Source organism: Lepus europaeus, chromosome 13, assembly GCF_033115175.1.
Source record: "Lepus europaeus isolate LE1 chromosome 13, mLepTim1.pri, whole genome shotgun sequence".
In the NCBI taxonomy this organism is placed as follows: Eukaryota; Metazoa; Chordata; class Mammalia; order Lagomorpha; family Leporidae; genus Lepus; species Lepus europaeus.
This window is the reverse complement of record NC_084839.1, coordinates 59,690,883-59,705,695: the sequence shown is the minus strand read 5'-3', so window position 1 is coordinate 59,705,695 and position 14,813 is coordinate 59,690,883. Positions and strand designations below refer to the sequence as shown.

The 14,813-nt window shown below is 39.3% G+C and overlaps 1 protein-coding gene across 5 annotated transcripts in view; it reads left to right on the top strand.

The window, feature by feature from the left end:
* The window catches only part of VPS54 (VPS54 subunit of GARP complex), a 132,213-nt gene that overhangs the window by 115,541 nt on the left and 1,859 nt on the right, over positions 1-14,813 (top strand). For 4 of the 5 annotated variants that reach the window (XM_062209526.1, XM_062209525.1, XM_062209522.1 and 1 more), the window contains exons 21-22: positions 3,337-3,444; positions 6,009-6,103. In XM_062209526.1, the coding sequence (XP_062065510.1) occupies positions 3,337-3,444; positions 6,009-6,103 (203 nt within the window). Of the gene's footprint in view, positions 1-3,336; positions 3,445-6,008; positions 6,104-14,813 lie in introns of those variants that run through there. The other variant, XR_009867804.1, reaches the window with a different exon arrangement.

Below are 14,813 nucleotides of genomic sequence, written 5' to 3'. Positions count from 1 at the left end.
ACCTTGCATTAAGTTCTTTCCTTAATCATTGACATAAGACCTTGGGGATCAAGCTCTTATACATGGGCATTTGGGGGATGCCCAAAGTATTATCTACATCATTACAAGGAGTATTAGTTTTTTAGGACTGCTGTAACAAAATAGCACAAACCAGATGACTTAAAGCACAAAAACCTGTTCTATCACAGTTCGGGAGCTGAAAGTCCTAAATCAAGATATCAGCTAGGCTGTGCTCCTTTTGAAATCTCTAGTGAAGGATCCTTCCTTGCCTTTTACTAACTTCTGGTGGTTGCCATCAATCCTTGGCATTCCATGATTGTACTTGCATCACACCAGTGTTTACCTGTGACTTCACTTGACTCTTGTCCCTCTTTGTTTCTCTTTCTGAGTTTCCCTCCTTTCTTATATAAAGACACCACTCAGTTGATTTAGAGCCCACTGTGATCCAATATGACCTCATGCAATATGAAGTAATTTTGGAGGTATACTTTTCAACCTATTACAGTGGGGTAGTTAAGAGGATATACCACAATGTAACAATATTTCATACTCGGATGGCTGAAATAAAAAGACATGTGATAGCAAATGTAATGAGGATGTGGAGAAATTGGAACCCTTATACATTGCCAGTGATATTATAAAATAACACAGCCACTTTGGAAAACAATTTGACACTGCTTCAAAAAGTTATACATGAAGTTACCATGTGGCCCAGTAATTCTACCTGTAGATGTATACTCAAGCAAATTGAAAATATCTGTCGGGGCTGGCACCATGGTGCAGTAGGTTAATCCTCCGCCTGCGGCGCTGGCATCCCATATGGTCACTGGGTTCTAGTCCCAGTTGCTCCTCTTCCAGTCCAGCTCTCTGCTGTGGAAGATGGCCCAGGTCCTTGGGCCCCTGCACCCACGTGGGAGACCAGGAAGAACCTGGCTCCTGGCTTTGGATTGGCGCAGCTCCAGCCATTGCGGCCATCTGGGGACCTCTCTCTCTCCCTCCCCCCACCCCTGTCTGTAACTCTCTCTCTCAAATAAATAAATAAATATTTTTTAAAAAATCTGTGCAAAAACTTGCACATGAATGTTCATAGCACTATTATTCATAATAGCCAAAGAGTAGAAATAACACAAATGTTCATTACTTGGATCACTGGGTAGATAAAATATGGCATATTTATACAGTGGCATGTCATTCAGCCATGAAAGAACTGAATATTGATATATGCCATAACATGAATGGATTTTTTTAAAAAAGATTTATTTATTTACTTGAAAGGCAGTTACAGAGAGGCAGAATCAGAGAGAGAGAAAAAGGGGTCTTCCATCTGTTGATTCACTCCCCAGATGGCCGCAATGGCTGGAGCTGAGCCGATCTGAAGTCAGGAGCTAGGAGCTTCTTCCGGGTCTCCCACGTGGGTGCAGGAGCTCAAGGACTTGGGCCATCTTCTACTGCTATCCCAGGCCATAGCAGAGAGCTGGATCAGAAGAGGAGCAGCCGGGACTAGAACCGGCACCCACATGGGATGCCAGCGCTGCAGGCCAGGGTGTTAACCCGCTGCGCCACAGCGCCGGCCCCTCCAAAAAATGTTTTTAAAAAATTTATTTGAAAGAGTTACAGGAGGTGTAGGGAGTGGAATGAGTTTAATTTTCATATGCTGGTTTACTGCGCAAATGGCCACAATGACAAGGGCTGAGCCAGGCTGAAACCAGGAGCCAGGAGCTTCATCTAGGTCTCCCAGGTGGGTGGCAGGGGCCCAGCCACTTGGGCCATCTTCTGCTGCTTTCCCAAGTGCATTAGCTGGGAGCTGGAGTGGAAGTGGAGCAGCCAGAACACTAATGAGTGTCCATATGGGATACCAGTATTGCAAGTGGTGGCTTTACCTGCTGTGCTACAATGCTGGCCCCTGAAAATATTTATAAATTAGTGGCTATAATTGTATAAGTATGAATTTACTAAAAACCAGCAAGTTGTTCACTTTAAAAGGATGAATTTTATGGTGTCTAAGTTGTATCTCAGTTTGCTAATAAAAATAGTAAGAGGATATTTGGTATATTTCTAGGTTGAAGGAAAACAAACCTTGAGTGATTATATTTACATGTCTTAGACCAGTTGCATGGTGACTTCATGATTTTGTACAACAGTGTATTGAAGCTTATCATATTTTAGTAAACTATATAAGATTATGTTTAATTATATCAAATTTATCTTGTAAGTAGAAATTGTATGTGACTTAATCTAAATTCTAAAATGTAAGCCAGAACATGATTATTTAAATTTTACTGATATACCAGATATAAGAAGAGTAAAATGAATTCACCTGAATTTAGATTAGAATGTATAATATAAAATGTTCCTTAAAAAAATAAGCCTTCTTTATCTTAGTGCTAGAGTAAATGTGATTACTGTATTGGCCCACCTAGAAAATAAAGAGAGAATTTTACTTTTGTTAGATTTCTGTTAGTTAATCATAAGATCATGTTGATATGTTGACATGTCCTGGAAATCATGTTCAAAAAAATAATCTGGAGCCAGCATTGTGCCATAGAAGGTTAAGCTGCCTCCTGGAGTGTTGGCATCTCATATGGGCACTAGTTCCAAGTCTCACCTGCTCTACTTCCAATCTAGCTCCCAGCTAGTGGCCTGGGAAAGCAGCAGAAGGTGGCCCAAGTACTTGGGCCCATGCACACACATGGGAGAGCTAGAAGAAGCTCCTGTCTCCTGGCTTCGGCCTGGCCCAGTCCTAGCTGTTGTGGCCATTTTGGGAGTCAACCAGAGTGTGGAAGATCTCTTTCTCTATGTATCTCTTGCCTTTCCAATAAATAAATAAATATTTTTTTTAAAAAAAAATGTTACTTTAAAAAATGTTACTTTAAAAAAATGTTACTGTGATGAATCACCATTGAATTTTGAGCCAGATTAGTAGATAACATTTGAGCACTTTATATCAAGCACTGTTTTGTGTTCTCATGAGTCATCTTTTTTTTAATCCTCACAACAACCTTTTGAGACACAGAGAAAGTAAGTAACTTGCCAGTGTCAGTCACATAGCTAGGAATTAGAGGTGCTTGGATCAAACCCAAGCAGTCTGTTTCAAGATTGGAAGTGGTCCATCTTCTTAGCCCTACAGCTATTTTAGCTCCCCCAAAGTAGTTTAGGATATTGAATGTTCTCAAGATCTACGTGAGTAGTGCAGATTATAGTTGAAGTTTATAAAGCTTGAGCATTACACCAGAGTTACAAATATAGAGGCACAGAAAACATGTTTCTCAGGGAACAGTAGAGACAATACGCAATCCAGAGGATATGGCCATAATTCTCATTATTTTTCCCTGCCAGTATGAGGTGAAAGCTCCTGTTCCTTCTGCCTGTTTCAGGAATATTTGTAAGCAAATGGCAAAAATGCATGAAGCTATATTTGATCTCCTTCCAGAAGAGCAAACACAAGTGAGTAGTAATTCCTAAAACTACTTTATGTATGTAGCATATAATAGCCATGCAGAATTGCTGTTTTTTTTATATGTTTTGGCACAATTATACTTAGTTTATGTTCTAGTATGGTGAGTACCTTTTTTTTTCAGGTTGCTATGTTTAGTATTGGGAACATAGATAAAAATTTCTAATTCTTGTCAGAGTACCCCTTGCTGTGACAGATCAAAAGTGTAGCTTCACTGTGGTCAACAACTCTAAAAAGCATGTTTTTCATTTGTTCATTATTAGAAGTTCCTAGCTTCCTTATATTATTAAGCTGAAAGCCAGTGTTATCATTTATCAGTAAGCAGTAAAATGTTACTGTGATTATAATTCAAATTAGATATGGGCATAATTAATCATGAAATTAATAAGGTTAACACACATTAGCTACCTCAGTTAACCTACCTGACTGTTAATATGTTTTAGGTCAGCATAAGTGATGTATAGTAGGGAAAACAGCAAAATGGTAGTCATTGGCACTTTCCACCTGTATCCCTCCAAAAATGTTATCACTGCATTTTCTTCACTTATTTTACTCTCAGAACTTTGAAGGCTCTGGTATTCCTTTTTTCCCGTGTCATCTTTATCCATTTTAGTTTCTTCATTCTGAACCAAGTGATCTCATTTAATCCTAGCTGTGGAATGAAGCCATGTTGTAGTTAAAACTTAGTTGTTACTAATGAACTCTGAACTAATGAGTAATGAATTTTCCCTGGGATTTTTGCTATTCAGACAAGTTTATTTCAGTTTGTCTCTAATTTGAAAGTGGTATTTAGGAGCAGAGGATGGATTTCTTAGTGTCACTTGTCTACTTTTGCTCTTGCTGGTGTCCTTTCCCATGACACCTCAGACTCCATCACACACTAGTGATTAACAGTTTTCTTTCATATTTCTCTAGATTTTCATTAATCATACCGACTTCTTGATTGGTATGATTGGATGTAGCTCCTTTGGGGCTCACTGAGGACTGAGAGAAAGCCGTAAGATATGCAGTGCCCATTAGAGTCTCTTTTTTTACCTTCTAATTTCTTTGTAACCAAGCCATCCTTTTCATTTTACATGTAGAATCTCACACTCTAATATTCTTGACCTGGATTTGCCAACAGAATTCTAATTCTAGAGTCAAGACTTAGCTAGGTGAGCAAGCTGGGTATACAGGTATTTCATGTGATTGGATCTGCATCTTAATTTAAAGGGTAATCTTGTTAAAGCCAGGCAGAAGGGGCTGGTGTTGTGGTGCAGGAGGTTAAGCTACTGCCTGTGATGCCACCATCTCATGTGAGCACCAGTTCAACTCCCAGCTCCTACATGTCCTATCCAGCTCCGGAAAACAGTGGAAATGGCCCAAGTACTTAGGTCCCTGCCACCCACTGGGAGACCCAGATGGAGGCTCCTGGTTTTGACCCAGCCTAAACTTGGCCATTGTGGCCATTTTGGGAATGAACCAGTAGATGGAAGATCTCTTTCTCTGTTTCTCCTTTCTCTCTAACTCAGCCTTTCAAATAAATTTAAAAAAAATGTTTTTTAAAAAAAGCTTGACAGAAGAGACAAGCTTGACAGAAGTTAGAGATTTTATGGTAATGTCATCACTTGATTACCAGTAATTCCACAAAATTTCCATAGATGATTTAAAAAATTTTTGTTTGTTTGACATACAGAAGGAGAGAGACAGGTAGAGATCTCCCATCTACTGGTTCACTACTCAGATGCAGAACAACCAGGGCTGGGCCAGTGCAGAGCCAGGACCTCAATCTGAGCCTCCCTCATGGGTCATAGGGACCCAGTTACTGAAGAGATGACCTGTTGCCTCCCTGGGTGCCTATTAGCAGGAAGGTGGAATGGGGAGTGGAGCTGGGACTCAAACTCAGACACAACACCCTGCTCAGGGATGTGGGTGTTCCAAGTGGTATCTTAACCACCACACCAGACATCTGCCCCCCCTTGGATGCTTTTATACATCTGTATGTATTTTTTTACATCTATGTATATTTTATATATCTATGTATTTTTTATATTTTTCTCTTGGAAAATAATGCTACAGAAAATCATTTTTGTAGATTAATTATATGTAATGTTAGGTCAGATGGTTTCCAAAGATGTAGTAGATCATTGCATTAAAAAATCTGCTTATAGGAACAATAAAATATTTTAAAGTGATTTTATGTCTCCAGCATTGTGGCTTTTTTTTTTCTATCAAGTTCCTAGTTAATTTATTATACAGCTCTCTGTTTTATTATTTCTTACCTGTGATGGTTGATCCTACTTAATATGAACTACAGAAGTTCTTTCAAGATGCAGAAAGGCAGTCCAGTAGCTTACAGGAGCACTTCGGAGAAAGGAAAAAAGAGCTTTGACTCAGCTTGGGAGAAGAACCAAGGTGAAATAGCAATTAAATAGTTTCAGAGGAGTGTTTTAAAGTATATGCCAAGACAAAAGTTTTGTTGTTTTTAATACTTCCTGCAAATAATATTGAAGACTTTCTTACATCTTCTATTTCAGTTTAATTTTTAAGAAACACGATTTTAATTATCTTACAGATGCTATTTTTAAGAATTAATGCAAGTTACAAACTCCACTTGAAAAAGCAGTTATCTCACTTAAATGTGATAAATGATGGAGGACCTCAAAATGGGTAAGGTTCTTAACATTTTTACCATATGCTACCATAATGAATTGTTTTGTTGATTTTTTTTTCTTTATGCTATCCTGTTCTATGATACTGGGAACCAAAATTATAAAGTTAGCAACCTTTTGTTTCCCTCTCCCCGCTTTGTGGAAGTGATATCTGTTTGCCTATCTGTCTGTCTGTATGCATGTATCTGTGTTTAAGTGGTTTATAGTCAGTTACTTCCCTGATGTTATATATAAGGGCTTCAAAATTTTATGGAAAATGAAATTAAAAATATAGGCACATTTTCCAGAAACTTTTTGAAATCCTCTTATACCTACTTTGAGGCAGTGTGAGTTAGGGGTGCCTTCTAGATGCTTAATAGTATCTACTTTCTTTCTTTCTTTTTTTTTTTTTTTAAGATTGATTTATTTATTTGAAAGGCAGAGTTACAGAGAGGCAGAGAGAGAGAAAAAAGGAGAGAGAGAAAGAAAGAAAAAGCGTGAGCGAGAGGTCTTTCATCCACTGATTCCTTCTCCAGTTGGCTGCAATGGCCAGAGCTGCGCCGATCCAAAGCGAGGAGCCAGGAGCCAGGATCTTCTTCCGGGTCTCCCACATGGGTGCAGGGGCCCAAGGACTTGGGCCATCCTCCACTGCTCTCCCAGGCCATAGCAGAGAGCTGGATTGGAAGTGGAGTAGCTGGGACTTGAACTGGAGCCCATATGGGATGCTGGCACTGCAGGTGGCAGCTTTACCCACTATGCTATAGTGCTGATCCCAATAGTATCTACTTTCAAAACAAATTCAGAGTCCTGCTTATTCTATCAGATCATGTAAAAGTCAGTTACACTCTGCGCCTTATTTATAAAATCTGCCTAATTCCTTCACAGGATTATGAAAAATAATGAGTAAGTTTATATTATGTATCTATTCTCTTACAAGATGTTGAACAAACTGTTGTATCTAAAAGGGAAAATAGGAGTTAAATTTGAAAACTAGGGTTAAATCTTAGTTCTGCCACTTACTAGTTACGCAACTAAGCAAATCACCCTTTTGGAGCATGTCTTCCTGGTTTTAAAAAGATAGAAGTTCCCTCACAGGATTTTTATGGAAAGGAATATAGATAAATAAAGATAGGGAGGAAAGATTTTACAAGATGTAAAGCAATGATTATTTAGTTACACTTTAATGACTTGTTGGATGTTGCCTGTCTCATGTTTCAGGAATAAAATTGTATTCTGTTAAAGGAATTAGACTTAAATTTCAAATTCATAGAAACAATTGAAAGAATATTTTTATTCAGTCAGAAGTTAGCCCTGCCATAAAGCAGTATACTGAACTGATTGCGCAAGAATTCATGAATTAGGAATAAAATTTCATTCTGTTAAAAGAACTTCAGGCTTCAACTTAAAAGCATTATTTGGAAGGTTCATCCTTATAAATCTACCAGCCAGGCTAAATAAGTTTTATGTAAAAATAAAACTCTCCTGTGATTATTACCTGAGTTGTCTTTAAAGAGTGTTTGTTTTAATTTTTCAAAGCCACTAAAAAGTTAAAGGACAATTTAAAAAAGCCGTGAAAACCTCCCCCCTTGATTGACTAACCATGCAAATTTTTGTTGCATTCTCCCCAAAGCTTGCTTTCTCCCCGCTCCCCCAGTACACACACACACACACACACATACTCATACTCTTCCCCTTTGTTAAAAGTTCAAAAATAAGGCTTTAATCATTGTGAAATTTAACCCCCAAATAGTTTGAAACATATTTTTTAAAAGACATTTTATACAACCTCAATACCGTAGCCCCTCCTAAGAAAAACATTATAAATTGAATAGTATCAGACCTGCATATAATCAGATAGTTTCAATAAGAACACCACACGAATGATGCTGTGTGTATCTCCCATTGATGTAAGATGATGTAAGTAGTACACACAAGTGGTTCCTACTACTGAACTTTCTCTTCCTGAAATGATAATGTTATATCAAGAAGTTAGCTGGCCAGCACTGTGGTGTAGCAGGTTAAGCTGCCATCTGCAGTGCTGGCATCCCATATGGGTGCAGGTTGGAATTCTAGCTACTCCACTTCTGATCCAGCTCCCTGCTAATGTGCCTGAGAAAGCAGTAGAAGACGGTGTAAGTGCTTGAGTCCCTGCAACCACGTGGGAGACCTAGAAGAAGCTCCCGGCTTCTGAATAGCCCAACTCTGGCCACTGTGGCCATTTCAGGAGTGAACCAGTGGATGGAAGATCCCTCTCTGTAACTTGGCCTTTCAATTAGAATAAATAAATCTTAAGGAAAAAAAAAAAGAATTTAGAGACTCCTGGTACAGAGATACGTACTATGTCCTAAAAAGACTGAAAAAAACTAGTAATATTTTTAGGGTCCTTTTACATTTGTTCTCCTAATTAAATCTGGATGAGTTGGTGATTTGGTTTCTTCACACATCAGTAGTTCTGAAGCATCCAGTTGAACTCATAAATACTATTTTCTTTGTTAATATAGCTGTTTGGGAGTCAGTGCGACCTTAGATATTGTCCCTGTGACATGCTTACAGAAGCTAATCCTGTAGGTCAATTCATGTCTTTGAAGGATCCCTTGAAAAGTAAGATTCCCTGAAATACCTCTGTACTCTGGCAAGGACATGAACTTATTGTTCAAAAGAAATTTTTGTTCCTGAAATCACTCTAAAAATCTACCTTTACTTTTCTTTCTTTGAGGTTAAATTCACATAAAATTAATCATTTTCAAGCAAACAATTCAGTGGCAATTCATATATTCAGTGTTGTGCAGCCACCACCTCTGATTAGTTCCAAAACATTTCGCTACCCCAAAAGAAAGTCATGTACCCATTAGGCAGTTGATTCATATTATTCCCTCTTGCTAGCCCTGTACTTTTTAATGTGATTTTCTTTCTTCTGTATTTTAAGATATTTTAAAAATATAGAGACATTTGGAGAATAATAAAATATTTGTATTCTTGTTACCCAGAATTGATCATTAACGTTTATCAATTTCACTTGAACAAATGCTTATCATATATCAAAAATGACATCACAAATGAAGCTGAAGTATACCATGATATCCCATCTCCAGTCCTGTTCCCTTTTTCTCCCACCCTTTCGGCAACGTTTCTAGTGGATTTGGTCTAAATCCTCCTTTCACGCCTTGTCATTTGTTATCTTTGCATCTATGAAAAAATATGTAGTGCAAAAGGCAATTATTATTTTATCTGAAAGGCCCAGTAACACAGAGAGAGACAGATAGAGAGTCATCTTCCATCTGCTCATTCATTCTTCAGAAGGCTGCAGCAGCCAGTTCTGGGCCAGGCCAGGGTCAGCAGCAAGGAACTCTTTTCAGGTCTCCCACCTGGGTGGCAAGACCCAAGCATTTGGGCCATCTCCCACTGCCTTCCCAGGTGCAGTAACAGGAAGCTGGATTGGAAGCAGAGTAGCTGGGACTGTAATCAGCATTCTGATATGCGATGCAAGTGTTGCAAGTGGCAGCTTAAACTGCCATGCCACAGCACAGACTTATATGGTATGTTGGACTTACATGGTATATTGGACATAGGCAGCTGGATTTTTTTTAAACAAACACTGTACCTGATTTATTTATGTTGATATATGGAAGGAGTCCATTTTCAGCTGCTCTGTATAGTGTTCCATCGTATGAATCAACCACATTTAAATTACCCATTTCCTTAGGGATTGATTTCTGGGTCATTTTTTTCCCTTATAACCATGCCAAATGAAGATCCTTATACAAGACTAATGTGTGACTGTTTTTTCTAGTTCAGATTCTTTCCCATTTTTTTCTTGAGAGTTTTTTTTTACATCATTTTCTTTATTTTGAATTTTTGTATATACTCTCATACCGATCGTTTATTGGTTATATATGTAACAAAGCTCTGCTTTTCTTTTATGTCACACACTTTTTCAGCTTTGACATAAAAATTTATTTTCTACTTTCCTGTATAGATAATGAATAATTGTGTTTATTACACATAGATATTAGTAAAATTTAAACATGGGAATTTGTAATTTTATGTTTACTTTTTTAAGATTTTGATTTATTTATTTGAGAAGTAGAGTTACAGAGAAAGAGAGGAAGAGACAGAAAGAAAGGTCTTCCTGGGGCTGGTGCTGTGGCTCACTTGGTTAATCCTCTGCCTGCGGCGCTGGCATGCCATATGGGCGCCGGTTCTAGTCCCAGTTGCTCCTCTTCCAGTCCAGCTCTCTGCTGTGGCCCGGGAATGCAGTGGAGGATGGCCCAAGAACTAGAGCAGAAGAGGAGCAGCTGGGAAACGAAACAGCACCCATATGGGATGCTGGCGCTGCAGGCGGAGGCCTAACCAACTACTCCACAGTACTGGCCCCTTATGTTTACTTTTAAATGTTCTGATTTTGCTGTACATTTTTTAAACCATTGTTTTCAGTATTGTATTTATCAGGAGACACGTGACAATTGAGAATCTTTTTAAAGCTTTTGAAACACCTTGAAGTAGGATATTTCAAATGAAAAAACAAAAAACATTCCTTAATAAATTCTGCTTTGTGATAAAGGGTGAGCCATTAAGTAAATCCAGTGGCATTTATAAATCAGATTTTAGTATAGACATTAAGGGTACTTAACAACTTTGCTCCCATGTAATACAAAAATCTAAAACTTATGTGTTCATTAAAATATTGAGGCTAAGCTGGATTTCCTCTTTTACTTGGTTTTCTATTTGTTTCTTCATGGGCCACATCTTGTCAAAATATACATCTAATTGGAACTTGCTATTTCTTATGCATAGCGTATTGACATTTCTTTGCCATATGAGATACATAGAATATGTATTTTAAATCATATTGAGATGAGACATCTCAGAAACTATATTCCCCTTCATAGGAATGATATAAAATATTATTTACAGGTGGTCAGTTTGTATAACTAAACTGAAAGCAGGGTATATTCTTACTGTCTTACGAATCAGAGGTACCTAATCATTTATTCCTTCTCCTTGGTTCTAAAGTTTGAGAAACAGTAATGAAATAATCAAACCAAGATCTACTTTGGTATAAAGACTGAGACAAATTTGGCTTGTTATTTTTTGACTTATTTGCACCTTTTTGCTAAAAGATGTAAAAGCTGAAGTGTGCCAGTTCCACAAATGAGAATATGCACATTTGCTCCTGGACCAAAGGCAGCCATCTTTGTCTCACTCTAAGCGTCATTTTCTCCATTCGTAAAATGGGGTAATAGGAGCTGGCATTGTGGCTCAGCAGGTTAAGCCACCACTTGCGACACTGGCATCCCCAGTCGCAAAAGAGTACTGGTTCTCAGCTATTCCTCTTTGGATTCAGCTTCCTGCAAATGCGCCTGCGAAGGCAGTGGAAGATGGCCCAAGTACTTGGGCCCCTACGTGGGTGACCAGGATGGAGTTCCTGGTACCTGACTTTGGCCTGGTCTAAACCTGGCTGTTGGGTCCATTTGGGGGATGAACCAGTGGATGGAGTTATCTGTCTCTCCATGTCACTCTTTCAAATAAACAGTCCTTTTTTTTTAAAGCTTTGTTTATTTTACTTGAAAGTCACAGTTAAACAGAGAGACGAGAGGTATCTGCTGGTTCACTCCCCAGATGGCTGTAATGGCCAGAGCTGCGCCGATCTGAAGCCAGGAGCTTCTTCCCGGTCTCCCACGTGGGTGCAGGGACCCAAGCACTTGGGCCATCTTCTACTGCTTTCCCAGGCCATAGCAGAGAACTAACTGGATTGGAAGTGGAGCAGCCAGGTCTCAAACCAGCGCCCATACGGGATGGCAGCGATGCAGGAGTCAGCTTTACCTGCTATGCCACAGCACAGCGCCGGCCCTGCATTTTTTTTTAAATTTATTTTATTTTTTATTTTTTAAGATTTATTTATTTGAAAGGCAGAGTTAGAGAAGGAAAGACAGATCTACCCTCTGCTGGTTCACTCTACAAATGAGTACAATGGCTGGGGTTGGGCTGGCCAAAGCCAGGAGTTCTTCTGGGTCTCCCTCGTGGGTGCAGAGGGCCAAGCACTTAGGCTGTCTTCCACTGGTTTCCTCAGGTCATAATCAGGGACTGGATCGGAAGTAGATCAACAGCTTTACCTGCTACGCCACAATGGTGGCCCATACAAGTCCTTTTTTTAAAAAAAGGGGTAATAGTAGTACCTATCTCCAAGAGTAATTGTGGAATAAAGTGTTGTAAATTAAAGCACTTTAAACATCTGTTTTCTTTTTGTTTATTTGAAAAGTAGAGAGACAAGGAAATAAATCTTACATCAATTGGTTTATTCCCCAAGTGGTCACAACAGCTGGGGCTAGGCCAGGTATGCATCAGGGACCCAGAACTCAATCTGGGTCTCCCATGTAGGTGGCAAGGACCCAAGTGAATTGGAAGAAGAGCTGTGATTTGACCCTAGGCATTCTGACAGGGGCACAGGTGTCCCAAGTGGTACCAAATAAGCAGTGTACCAAATGTCTGCCCCTCATTACGCATTTTCTTCTGCAGCTTAGCAGGCCATTTACAGATTTGATGGTATTTAGGTTATTAGATTTGAAATCATAAAATGTAAGTCACTCATTTTCTTCTTAAGAATATGGAATGTGGGGTCCGGCATTGTGATATAGCAGGTAAAGCCATTGCCTGCAATGCAGGCATCCCATATGGGTGCTGGTTTATGTCCTGGCTGCTCCACTTCCAATTCAGCTCCCTGCTTGTGGCTTGGGAAAAGCAATGAAGATGGCCCAAGTCCTTGGGCCATTGCCACCCATGCAGGAAACCCAGATGAAACTCCTGGCTGTTGTGGCCATTTGGGGAGTGAACCAGTGGATGGAAAATCTTTTGTCTCTCCTCCCTCTCTTTCAAATAAATAAACTAACCAACTGAAATGAGAGTAGTTTAGAGACCATTTTCCTAGTAATTCATTGAGTTAAATCATCACAAAGACTAGACTGAAAGGTTGAAGTTTTTTTTTTTGAAAGGCAGAGACAGACAAACATAGCAAGATCTTCAGCTGCTGGTTCACTTCCCCAAATGCCTACAGTAGCCAAGTCTGAGCCAGGCCAAAATCAGGAGCCAGAAATTCAATCCAGGCCTCTTATATGGGTGACAGGAACCCAAGTACTTGGGTGGTCACCTGCTGTATTAGCAGAAGCTGGAATCAGAAGCAAAGATGGATGTCAAACTTAGGGATTCCATTATGGGAATGCCAGTGTCCCAAATGGTATTTTAACTGCTGCATCAAATGCTTCCTCCCAAGATGTATCTTGAAGGTACCCAGTTCAGTGCTTTCTAATGTGATGCTTTCCTTGTGGGTCACTTCAGTGTCAGAGGAGTTGCTCCACAGTGGACAGGTGAGATGGCAGCCACTTTTTCTTAGTACATGATAACCTGTGTTCTGTGTCAGTTTCCTGGCCATGTACCTAGTACACATTTCTAGCTTTAGAAAACTTGTTAGACTATTAACTCACAACTGAAAATATAGAATTTAACATTTATTTGAATTTCAGACTGCATTTCTATATATTAGGAGCTAACACTATAATTTCATTATATCATTTATTATACAATATTTGCCAGCCAAATCAACCAGAAACTATTAATAGGTTATACTGAGATCAGGTTAGAAACAGTTCATATGGAGTAGAACTATATTCATTTTCATAATATAATAAAGTCTCAGTGCACATTGAAAAGCCACTAAGAGGCCAGCGCCTCGGCTCAGTAGGCTAATCCTCCACCTGCGGCGCCAGTACCCTGGGTTCTAGTCCCGGTTGGGACCAGGTTCTGTCCTGGTTGCTCCTCTTCCAGTCCAGCTCTCTGCTGTGGCCCGGGAAGGCAGTGGAGGATGGCCCGGGTGCTTGGGCCCTGCACCCGCATGGGAGACCTGGAGAAAACCTGGCTCCTGGTGCCGGATCGGCACAGTGCAGCGGCCACAGCAGCCATTGGGGTATGAACCAATGGAAGGAAGACCTTTGTCTGTCTCTCTTTCTCACTAACTCTGCCTGTCCAAAAAAAAAAGCTACTAAGAAATTCAAAAGCATTAGTTCACAATTTTAATTGGCCATTTATTCATGTAAGTGCAAAATTTTTTTTTTCAAATAAACTACATTAGCTGCATCCTCCATTTGTCCTAACTTGATTGCTGCACTGGGAAATAATTGTACATAAAGGTCTTTTGCATCTCACTTCTGAGGTATTTTATGGGTGGTGGACATTGTTGCTCTGTAAACATTAATTTAAAAAATGTAACTCTCTTCTTTTCATAAACAAAATCCCAATTTGTCCTCTAACAAATTAATTTCTGAATGTCAGAATATACCTGCATTGTCCACAGCCATACCAACCTAAACACACCCAATCTCGTCTGATCTTGGAAGCTAAGCAGGGTCAGGCCTGGTTAGTACTTGGATGGGAGAATATACCTGCACTGGAAAAAAGAGACTGCAGTTGAACATAGTAATAAGATGAAACTAGCATTTCTGGCCTTTTAAATGGCATGTTTCATTTTTTTTAGTTAAAGGATAAACAGTTTTTACTTCTTTGCTAGGTTACATGTTTAAAGAAGTGTATTTCAGGTAAAGGCATTCATATGTGACAGCCCAGAATTCAACAGTGAAGTTCTTTTCTTTTTCATTATGTTGTTGGCTATCAAGTTTTACAGTACTTATATACACCTCTGCTTTCATTTAACACCTTAGAAGGTGTTCAGGAAACCTAGT